The sequence below is a fragment of the Delphinapterus leucas genome, chromosome 6 (assembly GCF_059928025.1).
Source record: "Delphinapterus leucas isolate spDelLeu-1000000601 "Yukka" chromosome 6, BTC_Dleu_Yukka2, whole genome shotgun sequence".
Taxonomy (NCBI): domain Eukaryota; kingdom Metazoa; phylum Chordata; class Mammalia; order Artiodactyla; family Monodontidae; genus Delphinapterus; species Delphinapterus leucas.
In genome coordinates, this window is record NC_143134.1 from 35,335,386 (window position 1) to 35,359,074 (window position 23,689).

The 23,689-nt window shown below is 49.8% G+C and overlaps 1 protein-coding gene across 1 annotated transcript in view; it reads left to right on the plus strand.

Annotated features, from left to right (window-relative positions):
- WNK2 (WNK lysine deficient protein kinase 2) overlaps nt 1–23,689 on the plus strand; it is a 157,057-nt gene that overhangs the window by 26,503 nt on the left and 106,865 nt on the right. The window contains exons 3-6 of the mRNA XM_022564623.3: nt 14,979–15,151; nt 15,385–15,605; nt 19,047–19,204; nt 21,961–22,049. Coding sequence (XP_022420331.1) covers nt 14,979–15,151; nt 15,385–15,605; nt 19,047–19,204; nt 21,961–22,049 — 641 coding nt within the window. The remainder of the gene's footprint in view (nt 1–14,978; nt 15,152–15,384; nt 15,606–19,046; nt 19,205–21,960; nt 22,050–23,689) is intronic.

Consider the following 23,689-nt stretch of genomic DNA (forward strand, 5'->3'; position numbering starts at 1 on the left):
AACTCCCATGCTCACCAGCCTCCTGTTTGCATTTCATACCATGATGACCCACTGCTGTGGCCCAGGGTCCCAGGGTTAGAGCAGATGTTCCCCTGAGAAAAGCAAAGCCTTCCCTCCTCTCCCTTGGCTGTCATCGTCCTGCATGGGTCTGCTGCCCTGGCCTCCTAGTTTCCCTTGCACCACTGCCCTGTTCTCCCTTGTCCGCCTGCTTCTAGGAGAGAACGGACCTGAGTTTGGTACCACCTCCACTAGATCTCCATCCTTTCTCATTGTATGGAGGGGGAATAAGTGCGATGAGACCACAGCTGTAAAGTCAAGACCCCATGGCCAGGCCAGGAGGGACTAGATGGACTGTGGAGGGCTGACTCCCCAGGCCTTGCCAGGGAGGCCTGTTCAAGGCTGCTGTGACAGGAGGAAGTGTGTCTTGGCCGTGGCCATCTGTCATTACCTGGGACTATTTGCGGGCTGGTTCAGGTCTGTCTGTGGCCCGTGTGAGGCCTGAGGTCCCATAAAAGGTTTTGTGGGGTGGAGGGCTTGGGGGTGGGTACTGCAGGAAGGCTCGGGCCTGCCCAGCGAGTTCCTGCTCTTGGGGATGCTGGTGGGCTGTGGCTGTGTCCCTGATCAGGTGCTGCCTCTTCCCCCTGCCCCCTCCCCCCCCCAGCAGCCTGTCTGCTCGCTCAGAGATATCCCCCATCCCCCATCTGGTCCTCTTCCTCTCTTGGGCTCCTTTCCTCCACCTGTCCCTACCAAGTATGGCAGCTCCCGCTGGCTTCTCACCATGGCCTGGTCTGTGTCCTGTGATGAGGAGGGTGGGCGGGCCTGGGGTGGGTGGGGTCCTGTAGCTTGCCCATGACCCAGAGCCTGGGATGGGGCATGGGGCAGAGGCCTCCACCCCAGGGGTGCCCAGCACAACGAGCCTGTCCCAAAACTGACCCACTGTGTTCATGCCAGGGATAGGGACTTCCTAAAGGGTAGGCAGGGGTCACCCCCCACCCACCCTGGACCTCACCTCTGACCCTGCCCAGGGTAGAAAGTAATTCTAGACCCTAATGAGGGTCTGGGGATGGGGCTCCCACAGACGGGGTGACACACTCTATGTCCATAGAAATGGAGGAGGCCCTGATGGGGCTGCCGGCCGGTCCTGAAGAACTTCTCTGTGCTGGAACCATAACTGCTCCCTCACCCCATCTGCTGGCTGATGTGAACCAGAGATGAACAGAACTGATGCTGGCTCAGCCTCAGTCGAGTGATAATTAAGGTTCACCAATGGAGAATGTGTGAAGTGATAGGGAAAAGGCTCCACCTGGCTCAGTAAGATCTGCGTGTTCAGAAAAGTTTGTTATCTGTTTGATCAACTATGCACTACTCTTTTGTAATAATAACGCAGCACAGAAGAAAAACGTTTGGCCCTCAAAGCAGTATGACCATAGGAAATAAAAACCCTAAATTCCAACGTGCATCATTTTATGACAGATGAGCGTGGCCAGGTGATCAATAAAGACTTTCAGGAAAAACTGTATTACATTAGGTTTCTGGAGTGGAAATAAGAATCTGCACTTGTGTACTTTTATAATACAGCTGGAAGACCATGAAGTTCCATGGGACCATTTCATAGAGCATTAAAATAATAACGGTATTTACAGTATGCTGGAGATGACGTCCTTTATAGCTACTTAAACTTATGACATAGTTGGATCCCAGCTCACACGTGGTGAAGGCACCTAATTTTACATAGTCCTTCTGTAGGTGGCAGAAGGGGCGGGGCCCAGTGGGGCCCTTGCTGCTGCTGGTGGCTCTGCCTTTTGTGGGAAGGGCAGTGGCCTGGGTGGCCTTAGAAGAGCAAAGGCCCTTAATTTTGAGTCATCTGTGCACCTAAATCTACTGCCCCACACCAAAGAAGATGGTATTATTTATGATAGCAGTGAGGGGCTGGATGGTGATGTTCATGTTTCCTCCTCAGGGAATTACAAGCTTGTTGGCACCCATGACAAAGAAGGTGTGAGTGTTGGAGTGCCCGACCCTCCCTGACCTGTGTGTCCCCTGAGATTTTACTCTCAGTCCGTGCCCAGTGGGATCTTCCTTTTTCTGTGACTCCATAGACCCTTCATGTTGGGTCTACGCTTCCTCAGAAGTGGGAAACCATCTTAAGGCAGCGGTAGGAGGACTTTATACTTTAATAACGATGCCTTTATTTTATTTTAGTTTAGTTTATCTTTTATTTTATGTTTTCAGAAGCAAAGGAAAACTGTATTCTTTGATCAAAGAATGGAGAAGTGTGAACTCGTGCTCTAGAGTACGCGCTCTCTGATGCCTTTGTTTTAAAATGAATTAGAAAAAGCATACTTCCCTCTTCTGTGAGTTCACATATTTTATTGCTTAGATGTGGCTAAGGAGAGCACTTGAGTTTAAAAGAAGTGAATTTATTTTTAAAACTACAGTAAGGGGGGGGGCCTTCAACATGGCAGAGGAGTAAGATGGGGAGATCACCTTCCTCCCAACAAATACATCAAAAATACATATACATGTGGAACAACTTCTACAACTCCTACAGAACACCTACTGAACAAGACCTCAGACTTCCCGAAAGGAAAGAAACTCCCCATGTACCTGGGCAGGGCAAAAGAAAAAAGAAAAAACAGAGACAAAAGAATAGGGACGGGACCTGCACCTCTGGGAGGGAGCTGTGAAGGAGGAAAAGTTTCCACACACTAGGAAACCCTTCCACTGGTGGGGGCGGGGGTGGGGGTGGGGGTGGGGAAGCTTTGGAGCCAGGGAGGAGAGCACAGCAGTAGGGGTGCAGAGGGCAAAGCGGAGAGATTCCCGCACAGAGCATCAGTGCTGACCAGCACTCACCAGCCTGAGAGGCTTGTCTGCTCACCTGCCAGAGTGGAAGGGGGCTGGGAGCTGAGGCTTGGGCTTCGGAGGTCAGATCCCAGGGAGAGGACTGGGGTTGACTGCGTGAACACAGCCTGAAGCGGGCTAGTGTGCAACAGCTAGCCAGGAGGGAGTCCGGGAAAAAGTCTGGACCTGCCTAAGAGGCAAGACACCATTGTTTCAGGGTGTGCCAGCAGAGGGGATTCAGAGCACCACCTAAACGAGCTCCAGAGATGGGCGCAAGCTGTGGCTATCAGCTCGGACCCAGAGACGGGCATGAAATGCTAACGCTGCTGCTGCAGCCACTAAGAATCCTGTGTGCAAGCACAGGTCACTATCCACACCTCCCCTCCCGGGAGCCTGTGCAGCCCGCCACTGCCAGGCTTCCATGATCCAGGGACAACTTCCCTGGGAGGACACATGGCGCGCCTCAGGCTGTTGCAATGTCATGCTGGCCTCTGCTGCCGCAGGCTCGCCCGCATTCCAATTATAACTACTGTACCCCTCCCTCCCCCGGCCTGAGTGAGCCAGAGCCCCCGAATCAGCCGCTGCTTTAACCCCCTGCTGTCTGGGTGGGAACAGGTGCCTGAGGGCGACCTACATGCAGAGGTGGGGCCGAAACCAAAGCTGAACCTCAGGAGCTGTGCGAACGAAGAAGAGAAATGGAAGTTTCAACGCGCAGGCTCAGGAGCGGTGGATTAAATCTCCACAGTCAACTTGATGTACCCTGCATCTGTGGAATACCTGAATTTTATTTTTATTTTAATAATTTAAAAAATTTTTATAGTCTTATTTTTATTTTTTAATTTATTATTTCTTTTTCTTTCCTTTTTTCTCCCTTTTCTCCTGAGCTGTGTGGCTGACAGGGTCTTGGTGCTCTGGCCTGGTGTCAGGCCTGAGCCTCTGAGGTGGCAGAGCTGAGTTCAGGACATTGGACCACCAGAGACCTCCCGGCTCCACATAATATCAATTGGCGAGAGCTCTCTCAGAGACCTCTGTCTCAACACTAAGACCTAGCTCTGCCTAACAGCCAGCAAGCTCCAGTGCTGGACGCCCCATGCCAAACAACTAGCAAGACAGGAACACAGCCCCACCCATTAGCAGAGAGGCTGCCTAAAATCATCATAAGGTCACAGACACCCCAAAACACACCACTGGACGTGGCCCTGCCCACCAGAAAGACAAGATCCAGCACCACCCACCAGAACACAGGCACCCCTGCCCTCCACCAGAAAGCCTACACAAGCCACTGAACCAACCTTACCCACGGGGGGCAGACACCAAAAAACAATGGGAACTATGAACCTGCAGCCTGGTAAAAGGAGACCCCCAAACACTGTATGTTAAGCAAAATGAGAAGACAGAGAAATACCCAGCGTATGAAGGAGCAAGGTAAAAGCCCACCAGATCAAACAAATGAAGAGGAAATAGGCAGTCTACCTGGAAAAGAATTCAGAGTAGTGATAGTAAAGATGATCCAAAATCTTGGATGTAGAATGCAGAAAATACAAGAAACGTTTAACAAGGACCTAGAAGAACTAAAGAGCAATGATGAACAACACAATAAATGAAATTAAAAATTCTCTAGAAGGAATCAATAGCAGAATAACTGAGGCAGAAGAACGGATAACTGAACTGGAAGATAAAATAGTGGAAATAACTACTGCAGAGCAGAATAAAGAAAAAAGAATGAAAAGAATTGGGGACAGTCTCAGAGACCTCTAGGACAACATTAAACGCACCAACATTCAAATTATAGGGGTCCCAGAAGATGAAGAGAAAAAGAAAGGGTCTGAGAAAATATTTGAAGACATTATAGTGGAAAACTTCCCTAACATGGGAAAGGAAATAGTCAATCAAGTCCAGGAAGCACAGAGAGTCCCATATAGGATAAATTCAAGGAGAAACATGCCAAGACACATATTAATCAAACTATCAAAAATTAAATACAAAGAAAAGATACTAAAAGCAGCAAGGGAAAAGCAACAAATAACATACAAGGGAATCCCCATAAGGTTAACAGCCAATCTTTCAGCAGAAACTCTCAAGCCAGAAGAGAGTGGCAGGACATATTTAAAGTGGTGAAAGGGAAAAACCTACAAGCAAGATTACTCTACCCAGCAAGGATATCATTCCATTTTGTCAGAGAAATTAAAACCTTTAGAGACAAGCAAACGCTATGAGAATTCAGCACCACCAAACCAGCTTTACAACAAATGCTAAAGGAACTTCCCTAGGCAGGAAACACAAGAGAAGGAAAAGACCTACAAAAACAAACCGCAAACAATTAAGAAACTGGTAATAGGAGCATGCATATCGATAATTACCTTAAATGTAAATGGATTAAATGCTCCCACCAAAAGACATAGACTGGCTGAATGGATACAAAACCAAGACCCGTATATAGGCTGTCTACAGGAGACCCACTTTGGACCTAGGGACACATACAGACTGAAAGTGAGGGGATGGAAAAAGATATTCCACACAAACGGAAATCAAAAGAAAGCTGGAGTAGCAATTCTCATATCAGACAAAATAGACTTTAAAATAAAGACTATTACAAGAGACAAAGAAGGACACTACATAATGATCAAGGGATCGATCCAAGAAGAAGATATAACAATTTTAAGTGTTTCTGCACCCAACATAGGAGCACCTCAATACATAAGGCAACTACTAACAGCCATAAAAGGGGAAATCGACAGTAACACATTCATAGTAGGGGACTTTAACACCCCACTTTCACCAATGGACAGAGCATCCAAAATGAAAATAAATAAGGAAACACAAGCTTTAAATGACACATTAAACAAGATTGACTTAATTGATATTTATAGGACTTTCCATCCAAAAACAACAGAATACACTTTCTTCTCAAGTGCTCATGGAACATTCTCCAGGATAGATCATATCTTGGGTTACAAATTAACCCTTGGTAAATTTATGAAAATTGAAATCATATCAAGTATCTTTTCCGACCACAACGCTGTGAGACTAGATATCAATTACAGGAAAAAAAAACTGTAAAAACAAACACATGGAGGCTAAACAGTATGCTACTAAATAACCAAGCGATCACTGAAGAAATCAAAGAGGAAATTAAAAAATACCGAGAAACAAATGACAATGAAAACACTATGACCCAAAACCTGTGGGATGCAGCAAAAGCAGTTCTAAGAGGGAAGTTTATAGCAATACAATTGTACCTCAAGAAACAAGAAACATCTCAAATAAATAAACTAACCTTACACCTAAAGCAATTAGAGAAAGAAGAACAAAAACCCCCAAAGTTAGCAGAATGAAAGAAATCATAAAGATCAGAAAAGGAATAAATGAAAAACAAATGAAGGAAACAATAGCAAAGATCAGTAAAACTAAAAGCTGGTTCTTTGAGAAGATAAACAAAATTTATAAACCTTTAGCCAGACTCATCAGGAAAAAAAGGGAGAAGACTCAAATCAACAGAAGTAGAAATGAAAAAGAAGTAACAACTGACATTGCAGAAATACAAAGAATCATGAGAGATTACTGCAAGCAACCATATGCCAATAAAATGGATAACCTGGAAGAAATGAACAAATTCTTAGAAAAGCACAACCTTCTGAGACTGAACCAGGAAGAAACAGAAAACATAAACAGATCAATCACAAGCACTGAAATTGAAACTGATTAAAAATCTTCCAACAAACAAAAGCCCAGGACCAGATGGCTTCACAGGTGAATTCTATCAAACATTTAGAGAAGAGCTAATCGCCTGTCCTTCTCAAACTCTTCCAAAATATAGCAGAGGGAGAAACACTCCCAAACTCATTCTAGAAGGCCACCATCACCGTGATACCAAAACCAGACAAAGACGTCACCAAAAAAGAAAACTACAGGCCAGGATCACTGATGAACATACGTACAAAAATCGTCAACAAAATAGTAGCAAACAGAATCCAACAGCACATTAAAAGGATAATACACATGGCTTCCCTGGTGGCGCAGTGGTTAAGAATCTGCCTGCCAATGCAAGGGACACGGGTTCAAGCCCTGGCCCTGGAAGATCCCCCATGACATGGAGCAGCTAAGCCCGTGTGCCACACCACTGAAGTCTGTGCGCCTAGAGCCCGAGCTCTGCAACAAGAGAAGCCACGACAATGAGAAGCCCTCGTACCACAACGAAGAGTAGCCCCCGCTCACCGCAACTAGAGAAAGCCCACACACAGCAATGAAGACCCAACACAGCCAAAAATAAATAAATTAAAAAAAAGAAAAAGGATCATACACCATGATCAAGTGCGTTTTATCCCAGGAATGCAAGGATTCTTCAATATACGCAAATCTATCAATGTGATACACCATATTAACAAACTGAAGGATAAACACCATATGATAATCTCAATAGACACAGGAAAAGCTTTCGACAAAATTCAACACCCATTTATGTTAAAAACTCTCCAGAAAGTAGGCATAGAGGGAATTTACCTCAATATAATAAAGGGCATATATGACAAACCCACAGCCAACGTCTTGCTCAGTGGTGAAAAACTGAAAGCATTTCCTCTTAAGATCAGGAGAAAGACAAGGTTGTCCACTCTCACCACTATTATTCAACATAATTTTGGCAGTTTTAGCCACAGCAATCAGAGAAGAAAAAGAAATAAAAGGAATCCAAATTGGAGAAGAAGAAGTAAAGCTGTCACTGTTTGCAGATGACATGATACTATACATAGAGAATACTAAAGGTGCTACCAGAAAACTACTAGAGCTAATCAGTGAGTTTGGTAAAGTAGCAGGTTACAAAATTAATGCACAGAAATCTCTTGCATTCCTATACACTAATGATGAAAAATGTGAAAGAGAAATTAAGGAAACACTCCCATTTACCATTGCAATAAAAAGAATAAAATACCTAGGAATAAACCTACCTAAGGAGACGAAAAACCTGTATGCATAAAACTATAAGACACTGATGAAAGAAATTAAAGATGTTACAAACAGATGGAGAGATATACCATGTTCTTGGATTGGAAGATTCAACATTGTGTAAATGACTATACTACCCAAAGCAATCTACAGACTCAATGCAATCCCTATCAATCTGCCAATGGCATTTTTCACAGAACTAGAACAAAAAATTTCACAATTTGTATGGAAACACAAAAGACCCCGAATAGCCAAAACAATCTTGAGAAAGAAAAACGGAGCTGGAGGAATCAGGCTCCCTGACTTCAGACTACATACAAAACTACAGTAATCAAGACAGTATGGTACTAGCACAAAAACAGGAATATATATCAGTGGAACAGGATAGAAAGCCCAGAGATAAACCCACTCACATACGGTCACCTTATTTTTGATAAAGGAGGCAAGAATATACAATGGAGAAAAGACAGCCTCTTCAATAAGTGTTGCTGGGAAAACTGGACAGCTACATGTAAAAGAATGGAATTAGAACACTCCCTAACACCATACACAAAAATAAACTCAAAATGGATTAAAGACATAAATGTAAGGCCAGACACTTTAAAACTCCTAGAGGAAATAATAGGAAGAACTCTCTTTGACATAAATCACAGTGAGATCCTTTTTGACCCACCTCCTAGAGAAATGGAAATAAAAACAAAAATAAACAAATTGGACTGAATGAAACTTAAATGCTTTTGCACAGCAAAGGAAACCATAAAAAAGACGAAAAGACAACCCTCAGAATGGGAGAAAATATTTGCAAACGAAACAACTGACAAAGGATTAATCTCCAAAATATACAAACAGCTCATGCAGCTCAATATCAAAAAAACAAACAACCCAATGCAAAAATAGTCAGAAGACCTACTAGACATTTCTCCTAAGAAGATATACAGATTGCCAACAAACACATGAAAGGATGCTCAACATCACTAATCATTAGAGAAGTGCAAGTCAAAACCGCAGTGAGGTATCACCTCACACTGGTCAGAATGGCCATCATCAAAAAATCTACCAAAAAAAAAATGTACAAACAATAAATGCTGGAGACGGTGTGGAGAAAAGGAAACCCTCTTGCATGTTCGTGGCAATGTAAATTGATACAGCCACTATGGAGAACAGTATGGAGGTTCCTTAAAATACTAAAACAGAACTACCATATGACCCAGCAATCCCACTACTGGGCATATACCCTGAGAAAACCGTAATTCAAAAAGAGTCATGTACCACAATGTTCATTGCAGCTCTATTTACAATAGCCAGGACATGAGAGCAACCTAAGTGTCCCTCGGCAGATGAATGGATAAAGAAGATGTGGCACATACATACAATGGAATATTACTCAGCCATAAAAAGAAACAAAGTTGCATTATTTGTAGTGAGGTGGCTGGACCTAGAGTCTGTCATACAGAGTGAAGTAAGTCAGCAAGAGAAAAATAAATACCATATGCTAACACATATATATGGAATTATAAAAAAAAAATTATTCTGATGAACCTAGGGGCAGGACAGGAATAAAGACGTAGACGTAGAGAATGAACTTGAGGACACGGGGAGGGGGAAGGGTAAGCTGGAATGAAGTGAGAGAAGAGCATTGACCTATATACACTACCAAATTTAAAATAGGCAGCTAGTGGAAAGCGTCCGCATAGCACAGGGAGATCAGCCTGGTGCTTTGTGACCACCTAGAGGAGTGGGATAGGGAGGGTGGGAGGGAGATGTAAGAGGGTGGGGATATGGGGGTATATGTATACATGTAGCTGATTCACTTTGTTGTACAGCAGGAATTAACACAACATTGTCAAGCAATTATACTCCAATAAAGATGTTAAATTAAAAAAATAAAATAACCTTTATCTTCCAGAAAACCACACTAAATATTAGAGGGAACAGGTCACAACCCAAAGCATGAGATATTACCCTCTGTCCAGAGCTCTCCTTTGCTTACCTGGTGGAGCTCAGCTCTTGAGAGGTCAGGATACCCCCAGTGAGCCACCTGCCTGCTGTCCCTGCAGCCGCCAGCCCCTGTGCTGACGTAAACTACAGTCAGCCCACTCTTTCTGGGACCTCACTCCCTCATACAGGATGCTTCTTCCTGGGATCCCTACCCTGCCAGTGCCCTAGGTAGGTGGGGCTGCCCTTCTCCCCAAGCCATGGGAGTGTTCTCTGGTCCAGGGGTGCCCCTAGCTGCCCCACCCTCCTATCCCTTTCCTCTGTTTTTTGGTGCAGTGTAATTGTATATTTATCTGTTGCCTGCCACTCCCTTCCCCCCTGAGATTGTCCACAGCCCTTTCCTGCATGCCCAGAGCCTCAGTGACCATCTGGTGACTGAGAGAGGTACATGACCCTCGCCAGAAGCAGGACTTGGGGGACCAAGCATCCTCTTCTTCTCCACTGACATCTCCGCTCCCTGTGCACCTACCTGGACCCCAGACTCTGCGCCTTCTCTCTGCTTCATGGTGAAAGAGTGGTGAGGAATGGGCCAGCTCTGCAGCGGGTTGAGCCTGGGTCAAATCCTCTAGACTTGGGAAGGCTCTTCCCACCAATGGGATCCGGGGCCTAGAGTGTGCAGAGATACTAGGCAGGGCCAGTGACCGCCCACCCTTGGGCCCATTCTGTCCCCAGAGCCCCTGTCCTGGAGTGATTCCCTGTACATGGGACTGTTCTCAACAAAGACCCTTGAGGCTTTCTTTTGTTTTATGACCAAATGGGGTTGGAGCGAGGTCCAGGTTGCCACCCCCAGGACTTTGGCTGTTCTGGGCATTCTCTCCCTGCTACTCATGTCCCGTCTCTGTACTGTGTGTGTGGATCCTGCCTTTCCCTGGCAGGACTCAGGGCCGCCGGGCAGCTCTGCTCATCATGGGGTTGGTTGGGCTTTGCCTGGCGAAAGGAGATGGTCACAGAATCCCCTGCGAGCAGACGGTATGGCCATTTGCGTCTAACGGCTTCAGCCCTCACTGGTGGTGGTGTTGGGCAGAGCTGGTCCCCTGGGGGCCTGGGAGGGCCTGTCGGACCCAGGGCTTTCTTCCTCTAAGCACCTTGACCACCCGTCCTCCCTGTCCCCACTCCGAGGGTGCCATCTGTGACTAGCTGGACCTTTTCCCTATAGGAGACAAGAGCCAGCATTGTCCCAGAATGCTTTTATCCTTTATAATCTGATTGACTCTCGCCATCTTTACCCAATAAATAATTTACCAATAATTAATCCACCACCAGGGTCCTGGCGGGAGGGAGGCTGGTCTAAGAGAACTCACCTCCCTGTGTGGTGGGGGTGAACTGTCCCATAGCGGTACTATGTGAGCAGCCAGAGCCCACCACTCAACACCAGACCTCAAGAGCAACCTGACTTTGGCAGGATTTGGGGTTCTCAAAGGGCTCAGGTGCCCTCTTCCTATCCTGATTCATGACTTGAGCCCCCAGCACCTCAATTACTGAATTCACCCCATAAAGAGTGATGATGCATCGTCAGTCACTGGGGTGGTCCTGCCTCCATGGAGTCACTGAGCTAATGGGGCCAGCCAGCAATCAACAAACAGTGAAAAGGACCCCGGCCAGCTCTGAGAGGGGGACGCTGGGCAGCACACTGCGGCGGCTCTGGGCAGTTCTCTGAGGACATACCAACTGACCTTTTAAATTATCAAGCGGTGTGTCACCTAGTTAAAAATAGCGCAGTGGCTTAGAACATAAAATAAGGTCTGCTCCCTCCCACCTCCACACCCAGTCCAGCTCCAAGAGGCGCTGTCATTAAAGAGCTGACTTTTGTGTTATACTCAGGTCTTGGATTTATCCTGTTTAGCTGGCATCTAAAAATGAAAACTATAGCATATGCAGGGCACATATGTTAGCTTTGTTAGTTATGTTATTTATAACATGAACCTTTTGCTCCGAACTATAATATAATGAAATCTTTAACTTTGCTGTTGGTTGATGCTGAAATATTGGCAGAAACAATTTTTATTATAACTATAAATAATCCTGTGAGTTTCCTCTAGAAACAGTGACTAGACCATTGGAAGGTCTAGTAACTGAAATATAACTGAAATGTCATCGCCCAAAGCTATCTGTTGGGGCAGGGAGTGGCACAGTGGGGCAACCCCACGTCCTTTCTGGTTTCCTTCACCTGGTGCAGCCAAGTTCAGTCGTCCATTGTGGGCCAGTGGAGTTGGCCTCACCAAGTTCCTTTCTGTGTTGTTCTATGTTTTGCAGAGACACTTCCAGTAGCTGTTTCACCTAGGGTGCTGGGAAGTAACCTTTGGGTTCTCGAGTGTCTGAGAATAAGTCTTTGGGCCTCGTGGTTTGATGTCCCTTTGGCTGGTGATAGAATTCCAGGTTTGAGCCGGCACCAAATTCCAGGTTTGTTGCCAGTGTTGCCGGTGAGACTGGATGCCTGTCTGGGTGTTCCTCAGCAGGTAGAACTTGATCTCAGTCTTTGGGAATCTCACTTTTGCTGGAATGAGACTGGAGGTGGGTCACTTTTCATTTACTCTGACCTGGCCTCGGCACATGCTTTTATTCTAAATAGTTCTTCTTTTAGCTCAGGGAAATGCTATTCTGCTATCTTCCTCCTTGCTGATATCTGTTTTCTGCTCGTATAACTCCTGTTCCTTGTTGTTAGGACTTCCAGCTGGTTCTTTCATGCCTCTTGATGTTTTTCTTCTATTTCTCTCATTTGGTTTTCAGATGCTTTCACTTTATTTTTTACATTTGAAAAATGGAGGTATAACTTACACATAATGAAACACAGATCTTAAGTGCATAGCTGATGAGCTTTGACAGATGCATGCGAAGGTGTAACCCTTGTCCTCTGTTACAATGTCGAGTGTTCCCGTCGCCCCCCACACCCCCCCAGGTTCTCAGCTCCTGCGTCTTCCCCCACCAAAGAGGCAAGCCCTTGTTCTGGTTTCAACCCCACCTGTGAGTTCTGCCTTTTCTGGAGTTTGGGAGATATTATGAATGGAGCTGCTCTCAATCCTTTGTTTTGGGGTGGTTACCTTGGAGGGGAGTGGCTGGATCTAGAGCAGGGGTGAACCTGCCAAGGGCTCACTGAGGCTTGTGCCAGCTTGCACTTCCAACAGCTGTGTGCCCAGAGGGATCAGCTGCTCTCAGATGCCCAGTGGTTGGAATGATCCATCTTTTTATTTTAGCCCTTCTGGTGGGTGTGAAGTGGTATCTTGTGCTTGTAATTGGCATTTTCCTGGTGATTCATGATGCTGAGCATGTTTTCATGTGCTCATTGACCATTTCTGCATCTTCTTTTGTGACTTTGCTGTTCATGTCTTTATTGTTGAGGTATGGGAGTTCCATCTGTATTCTAGATGTAACTCCCATGTCAAATACACGTATTGAGGATACGTTGGTGGCTTGACTTATTTTCTGAAACAAAGCATCACCCTTGATGAGTAGAACACGTTTCCATGTTATTGTCTTGGTTAAATGGTTACTTTTTTTTTTTTTAAATGGTTACTTTTTTGTATTTAGTGTTTCATTAGATTACAGAATATCTTATTCTTAAAATATGGAGCTTTAATTTGCAAAAGCTCTTCCTTGATTGTTTCTTTTTAAGTAGAAGCTGCTCTTATCTATGTGTGTCAGCCTCTTAGATCTTTGAGGACATGAACTAGATTTTTTTTTTGAAGTCACTTTTGTCCCTGAATTATTTGTTTTTCTGGGATCAGTCTTGGTATATCTTTGCTGTGTTGGTGATTATGCTGTCCAGTTCCACTTGTGCGTGGAGTGTCTGATGAGGGTTTGTTGGGGTGGGCCTGGTGGGAGGGAGAATGCCTAATGGGTACAGTGCCACTTGGGATAGAATTCCTTAACCAGCTGATCTCGTCATGATTCCAGGGCCCTCCTCTTCTCTTTGAATTGGTTGGAGTCTGGCTTGATGTCCTCTGAGGTCTTTCAAAGGACCCGAGGGGTTTTGGCCTGTGATATTTTTCAGCTCTGATTTCTTCCTCCATTTGTCCAGATTTATCCATTTCTGTTTTCCTAGAACTCCTCAAAACTTGACGTTTTGTGTTCATTTGTATTTATGTTTCTCTCTGAGAGTCCTCCTGGTGGGAGGGTGAAGGCATGGGCTTTGTGGGCTGATTGGGCCGTGATGGAGGTGACACTGGGGGTACACACTCAGGCTTGGGGAGAAGGCCATGCTGGGGTCCCTAGAGGTAAGATTCATCCATGAGCTGAAGTTGAAAACAACAGAGCTCTGAGTGCTCTGAGGTGGGAATCCTTTGGAAGGTTTTAGGAAGGGAAGGGCCAGGATCTAGGCTGCAGGGGTGGGATGAGGCAGGGGGCAGGGTTGGTGATGGATGGGGGTCAGGGAAATGCTGGAGCAGATGGGGTGGGGACAAACAAGGTGCTTGCGGTATTGGAATGTGCTGCGGGTGTCAGTGGTCTTCCTCCAGAGTTGTGGCTGGAGCACACTTATGGGCGACACCCCAGAGGTGACTCGTAGTACTTTGATGGTGGTGTTATAGTTCCCCACTTAAACTTAAGGTCCAGCTTAGTGCTCAAGGTGCAGGCGTTCCCAGGCCCCAGGAGGTGTGTCTGCCATGTCCTCTGGGACTGATGCGGGCATGGCTGGGACTCTGCTCTTCTTCTCTGTTCTTGTCTCTTGTCAGCATCTCCTGATTTTCCGGTTGTCATCTGCTGTGGTTGTGAACGTATTCTCAAAGTTATGTGTAAATTAGAAGTAAATGGATGCTTCTTTCTTTTAATAATACTCAGTAAGTAGGTGTGGAGGGAGCAAGGTTTCAGAGCTGTTTTTAGGGGAGAAGCTCATGAGTATTGCAGTGTGGGTTTTGGAGGTGTCTCTGGTTCCCGAGACCATGTTGCCTCAGCCCTTCTTGAGCAAGGAGGAGCTCATTCAGGGTCAATGAGGCTTCAGGGTCCTATGTTGCAGATGTTGGAGAGCCAGGAGCAGCTTGTGCCGGCTTTCTAAGTCAGAGGCCTGCTCTGCTCTCTGTGGATAAAGAGGGGAAGGACTTGGGTCAGACTTCCCTCGACCCTAGATGTCTAGTCCTTTCCATCTGCTGTGCTCTGTGTGGAAGGAGACGAGCGAGTGGCCTGGCAGATTCCTGGCCCTGGCTCCCTGGAAGGCCTCTGCCTGAGGCTGCGCGGGGCGTCCCTCTCAGCCTGTGTGTGTTTCTCCCTAGGACCGGAAGCTCACCAAACTGGAGAGGCAGCGGTTTAAGGAGGAGGCTGAGATGCTGAAGGGCCTGCAGCACCCCAACATTGTGCGCTTCTATGACTTCTGGGAGTCCAGTGCCAGGGGGAAGCGGTGCATCGTGCTGGTGACTGAACTGATGACCTCGGGGACGCTGAAGACGTGAGCATGCCACCTGCCCAGCCAGCCGGGGCCTCGGGGTGGGCTTGACCCAGGGCTCAAGAGTCGCGGTGGCTGAGGCCCCAGACGTCCTATCTGCTTGGGGTGGTCCTGGCTGGTGTGGCCAGCACCCCTCTCTCAGAAGTGCCCCTGTTTGGGTGATAAATACACAGCCCCCAGCAATTGGAAGCCCCTTCCCCACACGAGCCGTCGGTGAGCCGCACCCCCACCCGCAGGTACCTGAAGCGGTTCAAGGTGATGAAGCCCAAGGTCCTGCGCAGCTGGTGCCGGCAGATCCTGAAGGGCCTGCTGTTCCTGCACACCAGGACGCCCCCCATCATCCATCGGGACCTCAAGTGCGACAACATCTTTATCACTGGACCCACAGGGTCTGTGAAGATTGGCGACTTGGGCCTGGCCACCCTCAAGAGAGCATCCTTTGCCAAGAGTGTGATAGGTAAGCCCGTCTCCAGGGCACCTCCCCACCCCTCGGGGTCACCGTCCCTCAAGAGTGAGGTGCACTAGCTCTGCTCCCTTCCTGTGCCCCTCTGCCGGGCTGCAGCCCTGGATGCCCTGTGAGTCCCTTGGTTCTGTCCCTTGGGTGGTGAGGCTGACTGGCACCAAGGGGCTGTTAGTACTGTGGGTACTTGGGAGTGGGAAGGAGGTCCGGAGGACAGAGGGATGTGGGGACTTTGTGGTCAGTGAGGCTGGAGCTGGCTTCAGTGGGCTGAGGGGTGGGTAGGGTGCCCCAGGCCCTGAGGCCCACAGAAAGGAGCCCTTGGGGTACTTTGGGGCACGGAGTGAGCGTGTGGGGCATGGGGGCTGAGGGATTCCATGTGGATGGCAGTTTGCTGGCTGTTCCTGTCTCTGCATTTCTTGTCCTCCTCTGAGAAGCCGCTCTGTTGCCGTAGTTGCCATGAGGAGATGGTCTGCAGCTCATGCCAGCCCCTTGTGGGGTCCTGGTGTGGTCCTGATACACAGTGGGCACTATGTGTCCACCAGGCCCGGTGGGAGCCCCTCCAGGCTTTGCAAAGAGAGTGCTTGGAGGGACTGTGGGGCAGCCATTCACGGGGTTCAAGATGTCTGGAAAATGCCAGTGTGCTGCAGGGTCAGGTGGCTCCAGGATGTGGCTCTGGAAGCTTGGATCAGGTGGGATTGGGAGAGGCTCTCCTGCGTGCCATGATGCGAGGGCTTCTTCCCACATAAGCAGAATGAGAGGGCGATTCAGGGCTTTGCGAGTTCATGGTTTTGCTGTATGGTTGGAGACAGAACTTGACCTGTTTGTGGAAAATGAAACCGGTGGGAATTTGGAAACTTCTCTGGCAGGGTAGTGGGTTTGGAATGTGACATCTGGGGCAGGGTGGCCACTGGGGGTGCCCTGTGAACATGGGGCCTCCGGCTGAACAGGGAAGCTGAGTGGTAGGGCAAGGGTTGACCCAGGCCTCAGTTCCCTATCTGTGAAATAAGTGGAGCAGTTGAGGGTCTAGCTGTGGGGCACACCCCCAGGCCTGTGAGCTGCTGGAGGTTTCCAGGCAGGTTTTGCAGATTTGGCCTTGGAAGTGGGGGTTTCCTTGGTGCCTCTTTTCCCTCTTGGAAATGGACTTTCCAGTTGTTGGGGTGAGATGAAGCCTGGGTGTTTCCAGGAGGCACAGTGAGCCCCACAAAGGGTGCCTGATTTCATTGGGCTCCCTGATCACCCCACCTTTTGCTCAGCCGGAGTCCACGAGACTCCACACTCATTGTAAGTGGGGGCTGATTAACGCATCCAAATAGGCCCTGGACAGCAAGGCCCTGGCCTCAGCAAGGGGCCTCAGCTGAGTGTGGGGGGGTCTGTGGTCAGGTGGGGGATCCCCCAGGATGACGCTTTCCCCTCCATGCTGTGTCCAGGGTACCTGAGGGGTGGTTGATGCTGTGGACCCATTCTGGGTGCAGCCGTCAGAGAGGTTTTGTGCAGATAAGACATAGCCCACTTGAGACATCTGGGTGGCAGCCTCCCAGATGCTATCCATGACCCTTGTGGGGTTTGTCCCTGAGGGCCACTTGGATCTGATGCTGTCATGGTGTGCTCTCACTGCGTTTGTGCTGGGTCCTGAGTAGGTGGAGGTGAAGTGGGCGCAGTCCTTCCTGCAGGTGTTCACAGCCATGGAGGCTAGGATGCGGGGGATGCAGGGCCATGGGGCTGAGGAGGTGTGCCCAGAGGTCCCTGGAGAGACAGGTGTCTCTCTTCTTAACATTTAAATTTAAATGGCTACATTGTAAGGAAAGAGAAAAAGGTTCAGTATCTGTGGCCCAAGCGCATGTGCAGAATTGGCATCCCCCACCATCCTGGATTGGAGCTGGGGCCCACACACACCCACTGCCCACCCTACCCACCCCCCCAAAGCCAGGACATCTGGGGGCCTTGGGGTATTTCTTGTAAAGCAGCATTCCTGGTTCCCAAGGGTCTCAGAAGAGACTGAGCTGGGTGATTGGGAGTCCTGACCAGGTGAGTGGGGTCCCCCCAGGCCAGCTCAGCTCCCAGCTTCTTGCCAGCAGCCCTGAGGCTCCTTTCTCCCTCTTCCCCTATAGATGGATATAGCCAAGTGCAAAAAATTTTCAGTACAGTCATATGGTTCAAAAGCCCAAAAGGATGAAAAATTCCTTGTGCAAGGTCCCTTGAACTCCTGTTTTCTCTCTACTCATCATTATTTCTGATGGAATCTTCCAGAATTCTCTATGAGTGTATGTAAATCATAACATAGATTCTTGTTTTTCCCATTTTTTTACCCAAACTGTTAACTTTTTTTACTAAACATGTAGTACATCTTAAATTTGAAATTATAGGTAAAGGAGAAAAAATTAAAATCACCCTTAATCTCTCTGCATCCCAGGCCCTCCCACAACCCCCCATGCTTTTTAACCCAATAGTCTGTGCTGTTTTGCATCTGCTTTTCAAGAAAACTGGAACATTTTGAGAATCTTCCAAAGTCCACAAAGATGGAGAAGTGAAAATTAAAAGCAGCCTTATTGAAATCGATGGCCCCTTTTCTTTGCATTCAGCTTGACAGGTGCTCAACTGGACCTATTCTAATAAAAGAGTTTGTGAATTTTAAAGCAAATGTTTGTTACAGGAAAATTAAAAACACCAGACTAGTGTAACTAAAGGAAAAATCAGCCATAACCCCACCTCCTAGATGAGTCATTTTGGTCTGTGCTTATCGTTTTACATGGGACGGTCAGCCTGCCTGTGCAGTCGTATATATGGCTTATTTGACTCAGCCGATGTGAGTCTCTCATGGCCTTAAAAATTCAGAGTAGGCGTTATTTTAAAATCTCTTGTGCTTAGAAAGGATGGGCAGTTCTCACCATAACACCTAGCTGGTACCTGCCAGGTGAATGGCGCCTGCCCAGCTGTCCCCCAGGCAGCCATCTTCAGCGAAGATGATCACCGTCTGGGCTGCTGGGTGCTCTGCTTGTCTAGGGACATGGGAGGCTTTCTGGGGTTTTGCAGTTTAAGGAGCTCTGTGGTGGCCACACGTTTTCGTCTGCTTGGGGTTATCTGGGCCTGTGGCCAGGACGGGTGTGCTCAGGCTTCTGCCTCCTCAAAGAGGCACCTCTGCCATTTCTGGCACAAACCCTGTCTCCTGGGAAGTAATGGTCTCCCAGCTCTGTGGTCAGGGGATGGCGCTGTGAACTGATCCAACCTGGAGTCAGGAGGGTCCAGGGGGAATTTTGGGGAACTTCTGTCAGTAAAGCAGAATCCTGTTTGAATCCTGCATTCCAGGACCAATGACAAGGAGCATGGGGGCAGGGCCAGCCTTGGCTTGTGGATGGGGGAGGAGGCGTGGGGCTCTGAGAGGCCCAAGGGTCTCCTGGGCTCAGTGACCACTGACCCTGCATCTTTTGCTCCTGGGCGCAGGTACCCCCGAGTTCATGGCGCCAGAGATGTACGAGGAGCATTACGATGAGTCCGTGGATGTTTACGCCTTCGGGATGTGTATGCTGGAGATGGCCACCTCGGAGTACCCCTACTCAGAGTGCCAGAACGCTGCCCAGATCTACAGGAAGGTCACCTGTGTGAGTCCACCGGCCACTGTGACGGGCTGTGTGTCCCGCGCTGGGCTCTGTGTGCTTTGTAAAATCCTCACAGAAGCTGTGTGAGGACGGGAAGGAAGCCATTTTACAGATGGGGAAATAGAGGCTTAGGGGGTAACTCAGGTCTCTGAGCTGTGATGGAGTAGCAGCAGTTGTAATGTGGGCTGTGGGCGGATCCTGGAGGCTGTCACTGGGGCCTCATGCAGCGCTGCGGGGCTGGAGCACTCAAGGGGCCTCTCCAGGAGGTGCCCAGGCCGCCTGTCCATAGAACCCCTCCTCTGTGCCACCTGGGGGCTGCTGGCTTTCCCATCTTCTGGCATGTCCCTAGGCTTTAACTGGATGGTTTCAGTTGTGAAAACAGCATCCTGTTCTTCTCCCTGTGGCTGTCCCGCTGGGTGGGGAATGCAAGGGGAGCATCCAGGGCAGGGCAGCTGGGGCTGTGGCTTTTCTGGGCCCTGGTAGCTCACTGTCCATTTGCACCTGCGGCCCCAAGGCCCCACCACCCGAGTGCTGGTTGCCTCGCCCCCGCCCCCGATGCAGCCTCCTCACTTCTGCAGAAGCATGAGGAGCCATGGTTCTCGCCACTCCAGAGCGCCCGCCCTTATCCCGCCCTCCACCTTGAGCCCTTCCCTCAGGTTGCAGCTTGCTTTTGTCCTTTGGTTCTTAATTCTAAGTTATCTATTGGTCATTTATTTGCTTTGAGCCCCTCCTGTGTGCCGCTGAGGGTGCAAGGTGGGAAGAGAGAATCCTTGGTTGGCAGCACTTGTGGGCATGGGTCAGAGACCCACAGATAGGCGTGCAGCTCCCCAGTGGTGCTGACTGGAGAGGTGGGCCCATCGGCTGTGGGCAGTGGTCCTCCAGGAGGACAGGGGAGGGACCCAAGAGAGGTTAGAGCTGCATTGCCAGGCCTTGAAGGGGTGCTGGTGCCCAGGGTGCAGGTGGAGCAGCTGCTGACCTTGGTTCGGGTTGCACATGTGGATGGGGTGGTGGTCCTTCTGCTGGGCTTGGGGAGACAGGGACTGAGTCCCCTGGGCACATGCTCCTCGGCCACTCTGGTTCTTCCACCAGCCCTGCTGCCTCCCATTTAGGCCCTGGGAGACAGGACACTAGTCAGGGTTGCACGGCTCCTACGTGGACCCATGTCGGTTTGGGTAAAGCTAGGCTCGGCCCCACCTTGCCTCCTTGAGGAAATCAGATGAAAGGTGCATCCCCTGATCCTTGGTGTTTCCTCTGTTTGCAATAACACCCTTGTGCTCTGTGTCCTCTGGGCCCTCACGCTACACCCACACACTGGTCCAGCCTCCGGCATCTGCTCCTGTCCTTGGGGGTCTCTTGGGGTCTTGGTGCCCACAGTTCTCAGCTGCCCCAACTCTGTGCTTCTGAGCCCAGAGACGCGAGCCCCTTCAAAACAGCCACTTGTTCTTCTGGCACATTCTTCACCTGCTTTGGGGGCCTCAGCTCCAGAGATTTAAATGACAGTGTACGTACACACTTACCTGTATTTATACTTTCTCAGACCACCTGCCCCCACCCCAGTAGGACTGTGGCCTTTCTTTCTGGCATAGGTAAACTTTTTCTGTTGGCTTCAGTGGTGTGGCACGGGGTTCTCATCTTAGGGGGACCCCTTATCTGCTTCTGAAACCCAGGGTGCTGTGTCTGTTGCTGCACAGACTCCCCTGTGTGCCAGGCATAACCTGACCCCCATTGGTTATGGCTAGGCGTCGTGGGCAGGGGTTTGGTGGGCACCATGGGGCCCCAGCCGGGTGGTGGGAGCTGCTGGGGATACTGCACTCCCAGGTCTGCCCCTCGGCTGGGGGTGCGCCTCCCCTCTCCCCCATCCCTTTCTGTGGGAAAATGTATGCTTTAAAAAAACAAAAAAACAAGCCAGGACAAGACCTTTGAAGGCAAAGTCGTTTTGAAGGAGGAAGAACATGACGGTTGAGCCCTCACTGTGTTCAAAATGTTTAAAAACCAGGATCCCCTCCCCCCAAACCCCATCCTGAACAGATTGCAAGTAAGCCCGGCAGTCCAGCCCGTTTCTCCTGGAATCCTATCTGCTTGTGGGATTGACACTGCTGCCCCCATGCCTCTGGCTGCACACCCCTAGCACCCGCTGGGTCTCTGGTCAGCATGAATGCTCAGCCACCTCCTGCTCCCGCTGCCTGAAAGTCATCTGATGTGGCTGCTGGCTGTGGAATTCCGTGGCACAGATGCTTGCTTGCAGCCCCCTCAAGCCACCAGGCCTTGGAAGTCAGCCCCACCGGTGACCACAGTGGGGCCAGCAACGGCGACCACATAGTGACCTCTGCACCCTCCAGGGGGCTGTGGCGAGAAAGGCCAGCTCTTTAGGGTTCCTTGTCCAGCCTCCAAGACCCTCTGGGCAGCTGGCATGGGAGGCCCTGGCTGGCTGGTGGGTGGCCTTGGGCAGGTGCGCCTCTCCCGCCCCCTCTGCTGTGCAGTAAGAGTGCACATGCTCCCTTGTGGGGAGCTGGGTTGGGCAGAGTGAGCATCGTTGATGTCTGCTCTGAGTGTCCCCTGAATCTTTCTCTTCCCCGGACCTCACTACTCCCGACAGCCTTTCAGTGGTGACTTAGACTGAAACAGCCCCCCCGACCCCAACCCCAACCCCAAACAAGGCTTATGCACTTCCTGCCTTCTCTTCTGCTGGGGTGAGTGTGAGGTGCGCAAGAAACAGACCCCAATTTGGTATTAGGTGACTCTGCTCATGTCATCTTCAGGGCATCAAGCCGGCCAGCTTTGAGAAAGTGCATGATCCTGAAATCAAGGAGATTATTGGGGAGTGTATCTGCAAAAACAAGGAGGAAAGGTGAGTTCCCAGGCAGCATTGGATCTGGGCTGTGGCTCTGGCTGAAATCGCTTCCCAAGAGAAGAAGAGCGTTGGAGATAGGCCACTTTAGGCCACAGGCATACCGGGTCCCAAGAAGCCTGCTGGGCGGTTGGTGGGCAGTCCCTGCCTGAGCTCTGCTGCCTGGAACATGCTCCCTGGCTTTGGGGACTGTCCTAGAGCCCCCAACCCCTTTGCTGGCTGCTTCTCGCCCACCCAGCCTGGAGTGTGGGCGCTACTGGGGCCTCATTCTTCCCTTGTTGCTTTTTTTCTGTGTTGTCCCCAGCAAGCCTATCCATCCCCCCAGCCTGGAGGACACCCTCATGCCAGGCTCCCCAGTGAGTCTCATCCTGCCCTCTCTCTCAGCTCCAGGCTGCGTCTTTCATGCACCTGTTTGTCTGACCCATCTCAAAGTCCCACATTCAAGTCAGAGCCCTTGAGATGCCCCGCAGACCAGCTCCCACCTCAGGTCAGGGCCCTTCCTTCCTCAGCTGGTCAGCCAGGATGCTAGGTGTGTGTTCGGAGCCTTCCTCCTTCCTTCTTCCCTCCCCCATCCCTCCTCCCTCTTTCCCTTTTTCCCTCCCTCCCCCCTTCCTCCCTCTTCTCTCCTCCCCAATCCTTCCTTCCTCCCTCTTCTCTCCTCCCCAATCCTTCCTTCCTCCCTCTCTCTCTCTCTCCTTCCTTTCTTCCCTCCCTCCTCTCTCTCTTCCCCACTCCGTCCTACCTTCCTTCCTTCCTTCCCTCCCTCCTTCCCCATCCCTCCATCCCTCCCTTTTCTCTCCTTCCTTCCTCTCTTCTGGCCCTTCTTTCCCTATCTCCTCCTTTCTCCCATCTCCCTCCCTCCTCCCTCTCTCTTCCTTCTCCCTCCTGCCCTTCTTCTCCTGCCCATTCGCCACCCTCCCCATTCCTCCTCCTCCTCTCCCCACATACCTCTTCCTCACTTCCTCATGTGCCCTGCCTGCCCCTGCACACCCAGCTCATGCCCTCTCCCCCATTTCTGTGCCTAGCATTGATCACTGTCCTTTTCTGTCATCTCTCATGTTGGGGCCCTGTCCTGATCCCCAGGCCTTCTCTCTTGCCCCCTGCAGGTTATTGTGTTTTGTTTTTTAAACAAAATTACTAAATGACTGTGAAAAGTATATCACATCAGAAAAGTACAGAGACCACCTGCCAAACCAGGACAGACAGAGCCCCCAGGGCTGTGACCTCTGCACCCCCAGGGGCCCTAACTCCTGACCTTCCCCAGCATCCCCACAGGCATTTGTCACCCTCCCTGAGGGTTGCTCACCCTACTCTCCCCCTTTCATTCATGGTGGCTGTCTGGGCGGCATGTGGGATGTGTTGTCTTCAGCAGCAATCAGGGATGAGCCACTGGAACTCGAAGGCCACGGTGACCACAGACAGGATGCTGGGAGGAAGCCGGTCCCAGGACAAAACAGGGATCTGTTTGTGCCAGAGACGGGAACTAGACGAGCATCTAGGGATGTGGATTTGGGCGGCAGAGTGGTTAGCATGGCAACACCCACCCCCCATTACCGTGCTGAGGAGCCTCTGAAAATGTCCCTGCTTCCTTGAGGCCAGGGTCCCTCAGGTGGTGAGCTGGGGAGGTGGGGGCCTGCCTC